Raw genomic sequence first — 15,086 nt, forward strand, 5'->3', positions numbered from 1 at the left:
ATCAAGCACCTTCCATGTGCCAGAAATGGGCGCTGAACTGGGGGCTGATAATGCAGAGACAGTTGAGGCCTAATCTCTACTTTCAGAATGTTCCCCTTTTGACAAGGAGACCAGTATCTAAAATACTTGTGTTGATGGAAGCCACGTTTGTATCCTAGAGGTTGTGGATTCTGCTTGGTGATGGCAGGAAAAGACTTCCCAGGGACACGACCTTGAAGCTGGACCCACAGACTGCAAAGCCCCCTGGATGGTGCGAGGGGGACAGGGGATCTGAAGCTTGAGTTAGGGTCATTGCCAGGAGCCGGGTGAGTGCCTGCTGCCTCCAGGGAGCAGGTGCAGGGTGACGAGCACGCAGTGTTAGTGGCAGGGAAGAAGTGTCCGGAACTGGGCGTGGAAGAGCCAGCTGGGGCCACGTGTGAAAGCCTGTCTCACGCACCCAGGAGCTGCACCTCTGTCCCGGAAAGGAGAGCTATTAAAGAAAATGGGTCTTACTTTTTTCTTTTTCTCTCCTTTTAACTATTTGAACAGGAATGTTTGTTCCAACGCAGAGAACGGAAGGCATCTCAACATCAGACATCATCACCAGAATCGTCCGTGACTATGATGTTTATGCCCGACGCAACCTCCAGAGAGGGTACACAGCCAAGGAACTAAATGTCAGCTTTATAAATGTAAGTGTGCCACCCGCTATCCTGTGACGACTGCCGTGTCACTCAAGCACCGCCGCCATGTGTTTGTTAGAGGTATACTATATGCCATGCAGTGTGCTTTTTAAAAGATTTTTTATTTAACTTCCAGTGCCACACAGTCTTCCTGATGTTTTATATTCATTGTCTCAATGACCCAATATTCAGTTTGCGCAACGACCCAATGATGTATTATCCCCATTTTCCAGATGGAGAAACCACTGTCCGAAGGGCTAACCTAAGTCAACCAAAGCACAGGGTAGTGAGCTCCACATGTTCTAAAGGAGCCGCCTTCCTTCCCCTTGCCCCCCACCCTCCCTCTTTTACTGTTCTCAGACTTTAGCGAAGGATTTCTGGGAGATGGGCCCTCGGGAAAGGAAGGCAGGCAGGCAAAGGCAGTGAAAAGCTAAACCCAGAGGAAATGAATTTAAAATTTTCATCGTATTAAGGCCTTACAGATGTTCATTAGAAAACTTAACAGCCATCATCATCATCATCATCATCATCATCCAGAGAAATTACAGCAACTTAAACAAGGCTTTTGCTTCCTTTTGTATTTGTGCCGTGTTGTCCCCACAGAGCTGCTGTTAGTTTAATAACAGAGTAACTGTTAAAACAACTTTAAACCAACTAAAACAGGCAGGTAAAAAGTGAAGAGGGCCGGCTCAGTTGCTAGAGGTGATGTTAGTGCAGCTGGACCACTGTGGTTGCCCAGACTCGGAGGTGGTGGCAGAGTTTGTTGAAAGAAGAACTTTTCCTCCACGCAGAACTTCCACACCCCCACCCCCCGTAGGTATCGTATCTTCAAAGAGTTGATCGGTCTACAAAGCTAGGTGCTTACAGCGATGTGCAGCCGTGATGTCCAGCGGCTTTTACGCAAATCGATCATTGGTACCTTCCAGAGGAGGAGGGGTTTGTTCATTTGTCAGTCAAGGATGGTTATTTGTCCTCATGAGGCAGGGGGCATTGGGAGTCTAGACTCTGGCTTCTCACAAGTCGGGCAACAAAACAGAAAATGTTGGGTTCACATGGCACCAGAACTAGGGGCTGAAAAGAATTCCATCAGAGTGATTACTTGGTGTCTTCGAGAGAATAAAGCCCTGGTTATTTCAATAAATTAAACTGCCTGTTCTTTTAAATTGAATTCAGTCAGCCATCCGAGCATGGCAAACCATTTCCAAAAGTTACTGCTCGTTCTGTTCTAACAGCCTTTAGATAAGCCGCTTAGTTCAAGGAACCAGGTAGTCGCTGTGGATGTGCTCATGGTCCTTCTGTGACAGCAGGCCTGGCTGCAGCTCAGAGGGAAAATCAAGTGTGCTCGACGGGCATGTCAATGAATCACAGAACCTCAGAGGTGGCAGGAACCTGAGAGGAGCCGTTCACCCAGTTCAAGCCTCCCCAGTGAGACTGGAGTAAAGCTGAGCTCAGAGGGCACCTGGCCGAGGTCCCTCAAGCACAGTAGAGGCGCAGGCAGGTGGCAGCCTCCAACTTCGTGGCACCCAGTCCCGTCCTTGCTGCCCCTGAGAGCCATACATGCCGCTCATGTGGTACGTGTAGCCGAGTGGCAGCACGTACCGCGCTCACATCCCACCCTGAGATGGTGGTATGCTTTAGTCTGGGAATCCTGACCTAGTTTGCAGTATTCCGAGTGTCCCCAAGGATTCTGAGATAGGAACTTTAGTCCCATGTCGTGCAGAAAAAACTTTATTGCCCCTCGAGGAGAAAATATTTCATGACTCCATCGAGGGGAAGACCCTTCATCTCATGTTATTTTCATGGTTTTGATAACACTCCTGGGTAACACAATTAAATGCTTATGCTGCTTAATTCTAATCAAACAGCCAACACATACTGAGTTTTTACTAAATGCCAGACTTTGTGCCAAACGCTGTACGTGCATAATCTTCTCTAATTGTTACAGCAACTCGATGGGGTAGGGATGAAAATTATCCCCACTTAACAGATGAGGAAACTGAGGTTTAGAGGTGGCCTCTGACCTGCCCAACATACAGGACCTTTCAGGCATGTAGGTATAGCATCGCTGTGTAAGGGTTGTAAGAAGAACAAAATCTCAGTCCTTCTTCATCACCAAGGAAACAGATGCAGCTCAATTAGCTTAATGGAAAATGTCATTACAAAGAAAATTGTAACACATGGGTTTTAAGGCCCAGCCAGTGGCCTATTTATTCCAAACAGTACTGGTTTTAACAGTGTCCCAGTAAAACAGAGAATTCAGGCAGCCTGTGAATGACCATTCTATGTACAACTCATACTTTTGTCTAAATCCCAGGAGAATTTGGGGATGTGTTTTCCCAATATCTACCTGTAATAAGCAGCAAGTGCATGTTTTTGTTTCTTATATAAGCAACTTCAGTGCTGATGTTTACAAGACAGGGAATATTAAAATCACTTGTATTTCACTTTACACAGCCAAGTAGACTAATGACAAATGACTTTTCTTAGAAGAGATGTGCCTTCCCGTCAATCTAGCCCTTGGAAATAGCAACATCCTGACTCTTTAGGTTAAGAACAAATAGGAGTTGAAATAAAATGACCATTAGTGTGAATGACTGGTCTCTCTCATGCCCTTGTGGATGAATCATTCTTTCTCCTTTAATTTTTGACCAGGAGAAGAAGTACCGCTTCCAAAACCAGGTAGACAAGATGAAGGAAAAGGTCAAGAACGTGGAGGAACGATCAAAAGAATTTGTCAACAGAGTGGAAGAAAAGAGTCATGATCTAATTCAGAAGTGGGAAGAGAAGTCGAGAGAATTCATCGGCAACTTCCTAGAGCTGTTCGGGCCTGACGGTGCATGGGTATGTAACTAGTTCACTTGGCCCTGCAGTGATGGCCATTTCCTGTTTCTCTTCCTTTTCATGGAACCACTTCAAGGTGTCCCTTAGTCCAATTTGGGCATCAGCCTGAGGGGCTTCAGGTCTACATCATGTATTTAGGTTCTGCTTTATCCCTCAATATGGCACCCCATAGCACCCAAAGCCAGTTCGGGTCTATTTCTTGTCCAGACCTTGAAGTCATTTGGTAATTTTTGAATGTTACTGTAGAGGCTGGTTCTCTAGCTCACTGTAGTCTCTCAGTTGGAAATGAGGCAAAGCTTAGGGGTCAGAGTCAAGTGGGTCAGTGGTGTCCTTGAATTTGTGTTGTGAGACAAAGCTAGTGGGCTCTGGGATCACCCTGGGGAGGAAGGAGCAAAAGAAACCTTGCTGCCTTGGTCAGTTTTTCTCAGGAACCCTCCTCTTCCATCAGCTTTAAGAGAAGACGTAGGATTTTGCCCTATATCTACACTGTCGTGTCCTGACTTTCCTGTTTTTCCCATGGCATGTGTGTGTTGGGAGAAAGTCTTTGGGGACTGAGACCATTCATCTAAATCTTAAAATAGAGAAAGTACAGAGACTCTTCTCTCAAATCTACAGACAATTCTGAGAGAAAGCTATGAAAAAGGAAAAGAAAATTCTGGAAACTACCTTGTATTTCACTGGTATTTCTATTGGGCATGTACTTAGAGAGTAAAGAACCAGTATCGTCAACAGTGTTAATGAGGGTTCTGTGAAAGATCTTTTAAAGCTAACCTTGCTTTTTAAAACAAAAGGAAGCAATTCCATTTTATTTCCTTGATTTTAAGTAGCCTGGATTTTCTATTATGACATGAGAAGTCTCTAACAAAATCCACTTTGGCTTAATTATTTTATTGATGGGTTGTCACTGCTGCCTCTCTGCTCATTTGAGCTGGTTCATTATAGGATTATCTAAAAGTAAAACACTCAATTAGTAATAGAAAAAGAACAACGTTTGAGAAAGTGGAAGAGATGCTTTGCTTAAAGACTAGTGGCCTCTGAATGATTATAGAGGTGGGTGTTGTGGGCCAATCAGGTCCCATTGGTGGAGTCTGAGAGGGGCAGAGGGTTTGCAAGGGGCTGCTTGAGCTTTCAATGACTTCTAGAAAGAGCTAGCAACAGTGGAGGAGCCAAGTGCTGGGTTCCTTTTCAAGTTTTCAGCTCACATCCGTTTAATTCATGGGCCACGTATCCATGTCCTTGTATGGGCACAGCGCTAGGGAAGAACGTGGAGAGAAACTGTGGCAGCTGTTCTCTGGGATTTCACGATCTATAACATCGGGTCTAAAAGTTCCCATTAGTTCAGTGTGTACCTTAATAGTTCACCATTCACAACTCCCTTCCAGGGGGTGGACACACCCCTAGGGCTTTGTTTTGAATGAAAGCAGGTGGGTATTCATGTGCTTACAGGGATTCGGAAATGTGTCTCCGTGGAGAAGCCCTGGTGTCGTAACTCAAGGGCGTGGAGGTTTTCTCCACCTGGAGTGAGCACAGGCAGGGAGGGAACATAATTTCACAGCAACCTGGTACACCTTCGCCATTTCAGGCTCCCAGTGAAGGTGAAATCGTGGTGGGAATTGTTCTAGAGGAGTCTGGTGACAGCGAGCCGCGGTGACTTTTAAGAAATGAAATCCAGCTTCGAGTCTGGAGGTTTTTCTTTTTAAAACTTGCTATTAGTGTCAAAACTGTTATTAACATTAATTTACCATATCAGCCAGACTTAGACATTGCTTTTTTTCTGTTGACATTAAAAGTACAGGAATAGTTACAAGGATGTTAAACGCCAAGATAAGTAATTTGCTTTTCATGAATATGCTATTATTATAATAATTCTTTATTTGTGGATTTGGGACTGGAACTCGTTTCTAAAAATAGAGGATGTATATTACCTGCAAATACGGTACTGTTACAAATAACCCAAACTTGGTGAAGTGCAAAATAGAAGGATTTAAAGTACAAAATGTGGCACAATAGAATTGGTATGAGGCACAGTGTGTAGCTTTTTATAGTGGGTATCCCATTAATGTGTGTGGATTTAATGGATGCCTGGATCTATACACAGATAGGTTCCTTCTAGCATCTGCAAAGGAAATGATGGTGTAATCCTCCATATTCATATCTACATTAATATCAACATCATATATAGAGATTGATACACATCTATACTCTTAGCAAAAAAAAAAAAAAAAAAAAAAAGGCTTATGGGGCTCAGTACAGGACTTGGTACACCGGGGTGTTTGGATCAAATTCAGTAGGCAGAGTTGGTTTGTTGGCATAAAACAACGTTCTAAAATTTCTTTCAGGGAGGGCACGAGCTCTAGTTTGCCATGTGCACGCCCTTGCCCACCGTCATTCCCAGCCCCCTCCTCTAGCCGGACTTGTGCGTTTTTGCTGCCCTCCTGTACCCAGGCAACATTTGTGTTTGCACCTTGTAGTATAGAGTCTTTGCTTCTCTCCCAAGTGACCTCTTGCTTTCTACTAAGAGCAGTGATAGAAAATCCAAATCCTTCCATTCTCTCAGAGTGCAAAGGGGTGATGATGACCATGTTGTTACAGTCTAGAAGTTGTATAGCAGGTTAACCCTTTTCCAAAGCCTTTTTATATCTACTCTACCCATTGGGACTACACAATAAGGGAGTATGATAGCTGTACTCTAGATCAAGTACAAAGGCCTAGGAAAACCACGAAACGTCCTTACGGTTTCCCAGACGTTTGGAGGTACTGGGCTGGAGCCTGGGTCCCAGCCTCTTTGTCCTGACCGGCACTGTGTCATCGACCATAGGAATATCCACAGGAGGCACTTTCCTTCTGTGGTCAGCCTCTGGCACTGTGGAGAAACAGATGTACAGAAACCACTTTAAGGCTTTGTGACAAAGTCCATTGCCAAAATGGCACTTTAGGCCCTGTCGTCTAGATTTAGGAGAGGTGGTGGTAGCCGCCTTCTTAAGTAAGCAGAAATCCTGGTTGCCCACGGTGATGTTATCTACTGGTGAGTAACAAATTACCCCAGAAATTAGCCACTTAACCCCAACAGATATTATTTCATATAGTTTCTGAAAGTCAGGAAGTGGCTTAGCTGCGTGGTTATCATCTAGGGTCATGAAGCTGCAGTCAAGAGAAAAGCTGGTCTTTGAAGACCTAATAGCTGAAGCGACAGTCCATTTATGCCATATTTTTTTCTCCTACGTAGTTTATTTTCAATAATATAAATCTGTAGATCTTAGCCCAAGAGATCTGTAGATAGAATTCAGAGGGTCAGAGAACTTGAATGAAAAAAAAGTATGTAATTACTAACCTCCACTTTGGGGGGAAATAAAGCTTTCTCCCCGGTTGTAAATGTAGGTAACAAATGACAATATTACCAGCAATACTTGCAGTTTTGTAACCAACCAGGAGAAATAACAGATATTTTATTATCAAAATATGGGAATTGTAGAGATGTCAAAGTATCCTTTACATGCATCATTACTTTGAAATTTTGGTGGTAATTACTATTGGAAATTAGTTTTTTTTCTGACTTCCATTTTATATATTTTTTAAATGTTTTATTTATTTCTAGGAGAGAGAGAGAGAAAGAGACAGCTTGATCAGGGGAGGGTCAGAGAGAGAGGGAGTCACAGACAGAAAAAGGCTCCAGGCTCTGAGCTGGCAGTCAGCACAGAGCCCGACGCGGGGCTCGAACCCACGAACCGTGAGATCATGACCCAAGCGAAAGTCGGACGCTCAACCGACTAAGCCACCCAGGTGCCCCCCATTTTTTTTTAATTTACATCCAAGTTAGTTAGCATATAGTGCAATAGCTATTTCCGAAGTAGATTCCTTAATGCCCCTTACCCATTTAGCCCATCCCCCCTCCCACAACCCCTCCAGCAACCCTCTGTTTCTTCTTTATATTTAAGGATCTCTTATGTTTTGTCCCCCTCCCTGTTTTTATATTATTTTTGCTTCCCTTCCCTTAGGTTCATCTGTTCTGTGTCTTTAAGTCCTCATATGAGTGAATTCATATGATAGTTGTCTTGCTCTAATTTCACTTAGCATAATACCTTCTAGTTTTATTCAGGTAGTTGCAAATGGCAAGATTTCGTTCTTTTTGATTGCTGAGTAATATGCCATTGTATATATATACACCACATCTTCTTTATCCATTCACCCATCAATGGACATTTGGGCTCTTTCCATACTTTGGCTATTGTTGATAGTGTTGCTATAAACATTGGGGTGCATGTGCCCCTTCGAAGCAGCACACCTATATCCCTTGGATAAGTACCTAGTAGTGCAATTTCTGGGTCATAGGGTAGTTCTACTTTTAATTTCTTGAGGAACCTCCATGCTATTTTCCAGAGTGGCTGTGCCAGTTTGCATTCCCAGCAGCAGTACAAAAAGATCCCTTTCTCTGCATCCTCGCCAACATCTATCGTTGCCTGAGTTGTTAATGTTAGCCATTCTGACAGGTGTGAGGTGGTATCTCATTATGGTTTTGATTTGTATTTCCCTGATGATGAATGATGTTGAGCATTTTTTCATGTGTCAGTTTGCCATCTGGGTGTCTTCTTTGGAGAAGTGTCTATTCATGTCTTTTGCCCATTGAGTTTGATAGGTTATTTATAGATTTTGGATATTAACCCTTTATCTGATAGGTCATTTGCAAGTATCTTCTCCCATTTTGTTGTTGCCTTTTAGTTTTGCTGATTGTTTCCTTCACTGTGCATAAACTTTTTATTTTGATGAGGTCCCAATAGTTCATTTTTGCTTTTATTTCCCTTGCCTCCAGAGATGTGCTGAGTAAGAAGTTGCTGCAGCAGAGGTCAAAGAGGTCTTTGTCTGCTTTCTCCTATAGGATTTTGATGGCTTCCTGTCTTAGGTTTAGGTCCCTCATCCATTTTGAGTTTATTTTAGTATATGGTGTAAAAAGTGGTCCAGGTTCATTCTTTTGCATGTCGCTGTCCATTTTTCCCAGCACCATTTGCTGAAGAGACTGTCTTTAATCCATTGGATAGTCTTTCCTGCTTTCTCGAAGATTAATTGGCCATACACTTGTGGGTCCATGTCTGTGTTCTCTCTTCTGTTCCACTGATCTGGTTTGTTGTTGTTGTTGTTTTGTGCCAATACCATACTGCCTTAATGATGCTTGAAGTCCGGGACTGTGATTTGTCAAACCAAACCTCTTGCTTTGGTTTTCTTTTTCAAGATTGTTTTGACTATTCAGGGTCTTTTCTGGTTCCATACAAATTTTGGGATAGTTTGTTCTAGCTCTGTGAAGAATGCTGGTGTTATTTTGATAGGGATTTCTGTGGCATATTCTGTTGGTCACACAATCAGTGTAGATTTTGGGAAGAAACCACACAAGGATGTGAATAAATCCAGAAGGTGGGATTTTGAGGGGCCACAATTTCTGTAACAGAGGATGTATTCCCATTTATTCAGCTTGGGGAAAGAATTACCAGAGCTCAAAAGGTTGCTTTTCAATCTCACCACCTACAATTCTGCTTATCTAACTACTTGCCTTTTTTTTTTTTTTTTTTTTTTTTTTTTTTTTTTTTTTTTTTTTTTTTTTTTTTTTTTTTTTTTTTTTTTTTTTTTTTTTTTTGCTTGATTCTTGGAACTAGTTTTGACTCACACTTAGAAGACAGCCTATAACCCAACCATAGGTACAAAGGGAAGGCTTCCCAACAGACACTTGGTGTTCCCTCGCTTTGGAGGGCATGTCCCTGAACGGCAGACTGTCTTCAAGGCAGGGGCTTTAAAGGAGATAAATTCTGAAGCTTTGTTGTCATGTGGATGCCAATGCTGTTCATTGCCAAGGTGTTCAGGGTCAAGCAGCCAGGATCAGGGGATACTGAATCAGCTTTCAGGGTTTGCTTCTGGGGAAGGGCCTTCCTAGTGAAACTTGGTTATTTTTGTTGAAAGTGTCAGACACATTCCATTTAAACATTGTGTGCTAGCCACATAGGCTATATTTTAAAAACGTTATGTATCATTTTGAATGATCTGCCACTGTAGTCCTTAATTGACATTGAAATGAAAATGCATCTGTTCTGTTTTATAACTTGAACATGGACCTTTTCCTGGAGCACCAGGAGAGAATAACTCTAGGTCAAGTGCAAGTTTTCAGTTTATCCTGGACTACCAACACCCTTGGCCCTAATCCAGTCAAAATGGTGGATCCCTGTGCAAACCAAACAGGCATTCACATCTAATACAGGAGAGATCTTTTTTAAAAACCTTGATGATATGTTCATTTTTTACAAAAAAATTTACATAATGTGAGGTCCATTACTAAGTTTTTCAAATATAGTATTTAGCCATTTTTAGTTTACACTTCGGTGGTATTTAATATTCATAGTTGTGCAACCATCAGCACGATCCATTTCCAGAACTTCTGCATCATCCCATATTGCAACTCTGTACTTACTAAATCCCCCCTCACAAGTGCCTGGAAATCCCCCTTCTAACTTTCTGTCTCTATGAGAGTGGGATCACAGTGTTTATCCAAGATTTAACCAATGTTGTAACATGTGTGAGAATGTCATTCCTTTTTGAAGCTGAGTAATATCCCTTTGTGAAAGAATTTTATTTGCTTATCTTAAATCATTGGCCTGAAAAGACAGGCATCTATAACACATACCCTAAAGGCCTACTATGTTAGTCTCTAGGGACAGAGGCTGGATCCTGCCATCTTTCACTTCCCCCTTTTGTCACTCCAGCTTGCTGCCATCTCCCAGAATGGAGCTTGTACCTGCCTTTGGTTTCAATCTTGTAGCCACGCACGGGACACCTCTAGATCTCCTGGCTGACAGCCAGTGCAACTTCCCCTCTAGGGTTCCCCAAGACTGTAACCAACTGAAAGAGAGTTCTCAACCGTCTACCACCCCCAGGGTCCAGTAAGAGGTTAGAGACCCAGGCAATCATCGTTCAGTGAAATAAGCCTTTCATCTTATCTTCATAGCTGTGGCTGGAGGGGCAGGCTTCCAACGAAACCTACAGCTAAGGGCTGACAGTAACCCTTGCCAGAGACCTTGGAGGACAGGTGCCAACTTCATGCTCCTTCTGCCAACCACCAGAGCCCCAGTAGCTCCTGGAGAGGAGACTGTACCTGTGTCTGGTGTCGTGGTCTTCAGGGCTGCCACCCAGTGACACTCCTTGACCTTCTACCTCTGACGGTTAGCTACCACCCCCTGGGCACTGCACAGACAGTAGGCCGAAATACACCCCCCAGTCTTTCTATGAAAGAGGTGTATTCATTTGTCCAGGAGCTGGGGCCTCAGGGAGGGCTTTCAGTTTGGCACAGACCTAGGGCCCTCACGAGGTGCACACTAAGGACAGGGGCCGGAGGACCTTATCTTTCTGTTGACCCTCTGTCTTGCCCCACGTCACCAGTATCTACTAGAGAGGAACTGGTACACTGCTCAGATGCCCTGATTTTTAGCAAGTGCCACGGATTAGCACCTCTAGATGACCCGACGCGGGTGATCAGCAGGACTTAGCTTGCGGTCCCACAGGACTGTATCTATAGGCTTGCCTCATTTGACTGTACTTTATATTATTTGCGGATACTGTATTTTCTACAAACTGAAGGATTGTGGCAACCATGCACTAAGGAAGTTATTGGCACCTTTTTTCCCAAAAGCATTTGCTTATTTTCTGTCTGTGGCACATGTTGGTAATTCGTGCAATATTTCAAACTTGTTAATCTTCTATTTGTTACAGTGACTAGTGATCTTTGATGTTACTATTGTAATTGTGTTGGGACACCACGAATTGTGCCCATGTAACATGGCGAACTTAATCGATAAATGTCTTTGTTCTGACTGTTCCAGTGACCGGCCATTTCCTCATCTCTCTCCCCCTACTCGGCCACTTATTCTCCGAGACACAAAAATACTTAAACGAGGCCAATTGATAACCTTACAATGGCCTCTCACTTTCGATCGAAAGCTAGAAACGATTAAGCATAGTGAAGAAAGCATGTTGCAAGCTAGGCCTCTCATACCAGTTAGCCAAGCTATGACTACAAATATAAAGTTCTTGAAGGAAATTTAAAATGCTACTCAAGTGAACACAGAAACCATAAGGAAGCAAAACAGCCTCATTGCTGATATAGAGAAAGTCCTACTGGTCTGGATAGAAGATATAAGAAGCCACAACATTCCCTTAAAACAAAGCCTAATCCAGAGCAAGGCTCTCTCCAATTCTGCAAAGGCTGGCAGAGGTGAGGAAGCTGTACAAGAAAGTATTTGAAGCTATCACAGGTTTGTTCATGAGGTTTACGGAGGGAAACTAGCATAAAAGTCTAAGTTGAAGCACCAGGTGCGATATAGAAGCTGCAGCAAGCTATTCTGAAGATGTGGCTCCGATAATGCATGAAGATGGCTACCACCAATAGATACTCAGTGTACACAAACACAGCCTTCTACTAGGAGATGCTCCCTAGGACTTTGATAGGGAGAGAGTAGAGTTCAGATTCTAGCTTCAAAGCTTTAAAACAGAGGCTGAGTTTCTTGTTAGGGCCTCACATAGCTGGTGACTTTAAGTTAAATCCACCACTCATTTCCCACTCCAAAAATCCTAGAACCCTTATGAATTATGTAAAATCTATTCTGCTCTCTATAAATGGAACAAAGCGTGGATGAGAGCACATCTGTTTACTATAAGCCTAACTGACTATTTTAAGCCCCCACACACAAAAGACTGCTTTTAAAAATACTACTGTACACTGACAATATACCTGATTACCCAAGGGCTCTGGTGGAGATGTATAGTGAGAATGGATGTTGGGTTAGCAGGCATGAAAATAACACTATTCTTCAGCCCATGGATCAAAGAGTCGTTTTGACTTTCAAGCCTTTTGATTTAAGAAACATATTTTGTAATACTATAGCTGCCACAGCTTGTGATTCCCCTGGGGGAGCTGGGCAAAGTCGGTTGAAAAACTTCTGGAAAGGATTTACCATTCTAGATGCCATGAAGGACATGTGAGATTCAGTGGAAGCAGTCAAAATACCAGCATTCACAGGAGTTTGGAAAAAGCAGATTCTAACCTTCACAGATGTTCTTGAAGGGTTTCAGACATCAGCAGAGGAAGAAATGGCGGTTGTGGTATGGGTTTCAGATGTCAGCAGGCGAATAAGAAAGGGAGCCTCAAGATGTAACTGCATTGCTGCCGTCTCATCATCAAACATGAATGGATGAGGACTTAGGTCTTCCAGGTGAGCAAAGAAAGCAGTTTCTAGAGATGGAATCTACTCCTGGTAAAGATACTGTAAAGACTGTAGAAATGACGACAACGGAGTTAGACTCTTACATCAACTTGGTTGATAAAACAGTAGCAGGGTTTGAGAGGATTGACTCCACTTTTAAAAGAAGTTCTCTTGATAAAATGATGTCAAACAGCATCGCACACTATAGAGAAATGGTTCCTGAAAGGAGAGTTAATAGATGTGGCAAACTTCATTGTTGTCTTATTTTAAGAAACTGCCACGGCCGCCCCAGCCGCCTTCTACCACCCTCATCGGTCATCAGCCCTCAGCACTGAGGCAACACCTCCCACCAACAAGATGATGACTCACTGAGAGCTCAGAAAATGGACAGCATATTTTAGCAATGAAGTATTTTAAAATGAAACTTCTGTATTATTTTTTAGACATAATGCTATTGCACACTTAAAACACTACAGGGTAAACATAACTTGTGTGTGCGCTAGGAAACCAAAAACTTCTTTTGACTCGCTTTATTGTGAAATATACTCCATCCACTTGATTGTGGTGATCATGAACCGAACTCATAGCATCTCGGAAATATGCTAGTATTTGCATACTTTAAAAGCTGTTGCCCGAAGGCCTGGCTTCCCATCAGCCTGAATCTAGGTGCTCCCTGAGATCCTCCCTTTTGGAACACTGACAGGCCTTGGTATCCCTTCCACACTGGGATCCACTAAAAATAAAATACACTGCTTGGATAATCACAAAGGTTTGAGAGACAACCAAAGGCTAGGGCAAGGTTGAATGGGAAGTTTCATGTGTGACATGAGGTTACTCCTCCTACACTGGCAAAGGTGGCTGATTTATCTAATGCACAGAAAACACCACAGAGTGTCAAGGAAAATAGACAAAGGAATATGTTCAAAATGAAAAAAAAAAAAACAGAAAACCTCAGAGAAAGTCCTTAAGGAAGTGGAGATAACAGAACTCTTCATACCTTGAAGAGTTCAAGGTATGGCCATAAAGATGCTCACTGGGGGCGCCTGGCTGGCTCAGTTGGGGGAACATGCGACTTGTGATCCTGGAGTTGTGAGATGGAGCTCCACATTGGGTGTGGAGGTTATTTGAAAAAAAAGATGCTCACTGAACCTGGGAAAAGAACAGATGAACACAGTGAGAACTTCAAGGAGAAAGAAAATATAATTACATACCAAACGTGCCACCTTCTAATACCATATACAAAAATTAACTCAAAATGAAGTCAAGACCTCAATGTGACACTTGAAACCAGAAAAATCCTTGAAGAGGATATTAGTAGTCATTTCTTTGGCATCAGCTATAGCACTCTTTTTCTAGATATATCTCCTTAGGCAAGGCAAACAAAACCAAAAATAAATTATTGGGACTACATCAAAATGAAAAGCTTTTGCATGGAAAAGGAGACCATCAACAAAAGAAAATGACAACCTCCTGAATTAAAATAGGTATTTGGAAAGGTTATGTAAAAACTTAATGCTAAAAAACCAAAACCAAAACCAATTTAAAAAAATGAGCAGAGGACCTGAATAGAGATTTTTCCAAAGAAAAATAGGGGGCCAACAGGCATATGAAAAGATGCTCAACATCATTCATCATCAAGAAACTGCAAATTACAGCCACAATTAGGTATCATCATCTCCCACCGTTCAGAATGGCTATTATCAAAAACCCAAGAAATAACAAGTGTTGGCAGAATGTGGCGGAAAGGGAACTCTTCTACATTGCTGGTGGGAATGTAAATTGGTGCAGCCACTATGGAAAACAGCGTGGAGGTTCCTCAAAAAAATTAAAAATAGCAGGATCACTATACAACCCAGAAATTACTCTTTGGAGTATTTACCTAAAGAAAACAAAAACACTAATTTGAAAAGATATGCATCTCTATAGTTACTGCAGCATTATTTTTAATAGTCAAGATACGGATCCAACAGAAGTGTCCACTGATACACAATGGGTAAATATGTGGTGTGTGTAAAGATGTGTATATACACAATGGAATATTACTTAACCACAACCAAGAATGAGATCTTGCCCTTTGTACCAACATGGATGGACCTAGAGGGTATTATGCTAAGTGAAATAAGTCAGACCAAAAAGGACAAAAGGACAAATACCACATGATTTCACTTTTATGTGGAATTTACAAATCAAAATAAAAAAAACAAATTCATAAAGAAACTGGGGGTTGCCCTGGGGCAGGGAGTGGGTGAATGAATTATGTGAAGGGGGTAAAAAGGTACAAACTTCCAATTATAAATTAAATCACGGGGAGAAAAAGTACAGCATAGAGAATATAGTCAATAGTATTTTC

At 42.4% G+C, this 15,086-nt stretch overlaps 1 protein-coding gene across 4 annotated transcripts in view; it reads left to right on the plus strand.

The window, feature by feature from the left end:
• The window catches only part of PCYT1B (phosphate cytidylyltransferase 1, choline, beta), a 128,989-nt gene that overhangs the window by 88,064 nt on the left and 25,839 nt on the right, over positions 1–15,086 (plus strand). For all 4 annotated transcript variants that reach the window (XR_005532678.1, XM_039257239.1, XM_039257240.1 and 1 more), the window contains exons 6-7: positions 529–671; positions 3,315–3,503. Coding sequence is in view for 3 of the 4 variants with exons in the window: in XM_039257239.1 (XP_039113170.1) it covers positions 529–671; positions 3,315–3,503 (332 nt within the window). In the remaining variant the exon portion in view is untranslated. The remainder of the gene's footprint in view (positions 1–528; positions 672–3,314; positions 3,504–15,086) is intronic.

The sequence above is a fragment of the Hyaena hyaena genome, unplaced genomic scaffold (genome assembly GCF_003009895.1).
Source record: "Hyaena hyaena isolate Hyena2069 unplaced genomic scaffold, ASM300989v1 scaffold_611, whole genome shotgun sequence".
Lineage (NCBI taxonomy): Eukaryota > Metazoa > Chordata > Mammalia > Carnivora > Hyaenidae > Hyaena > Hyaena hyaena.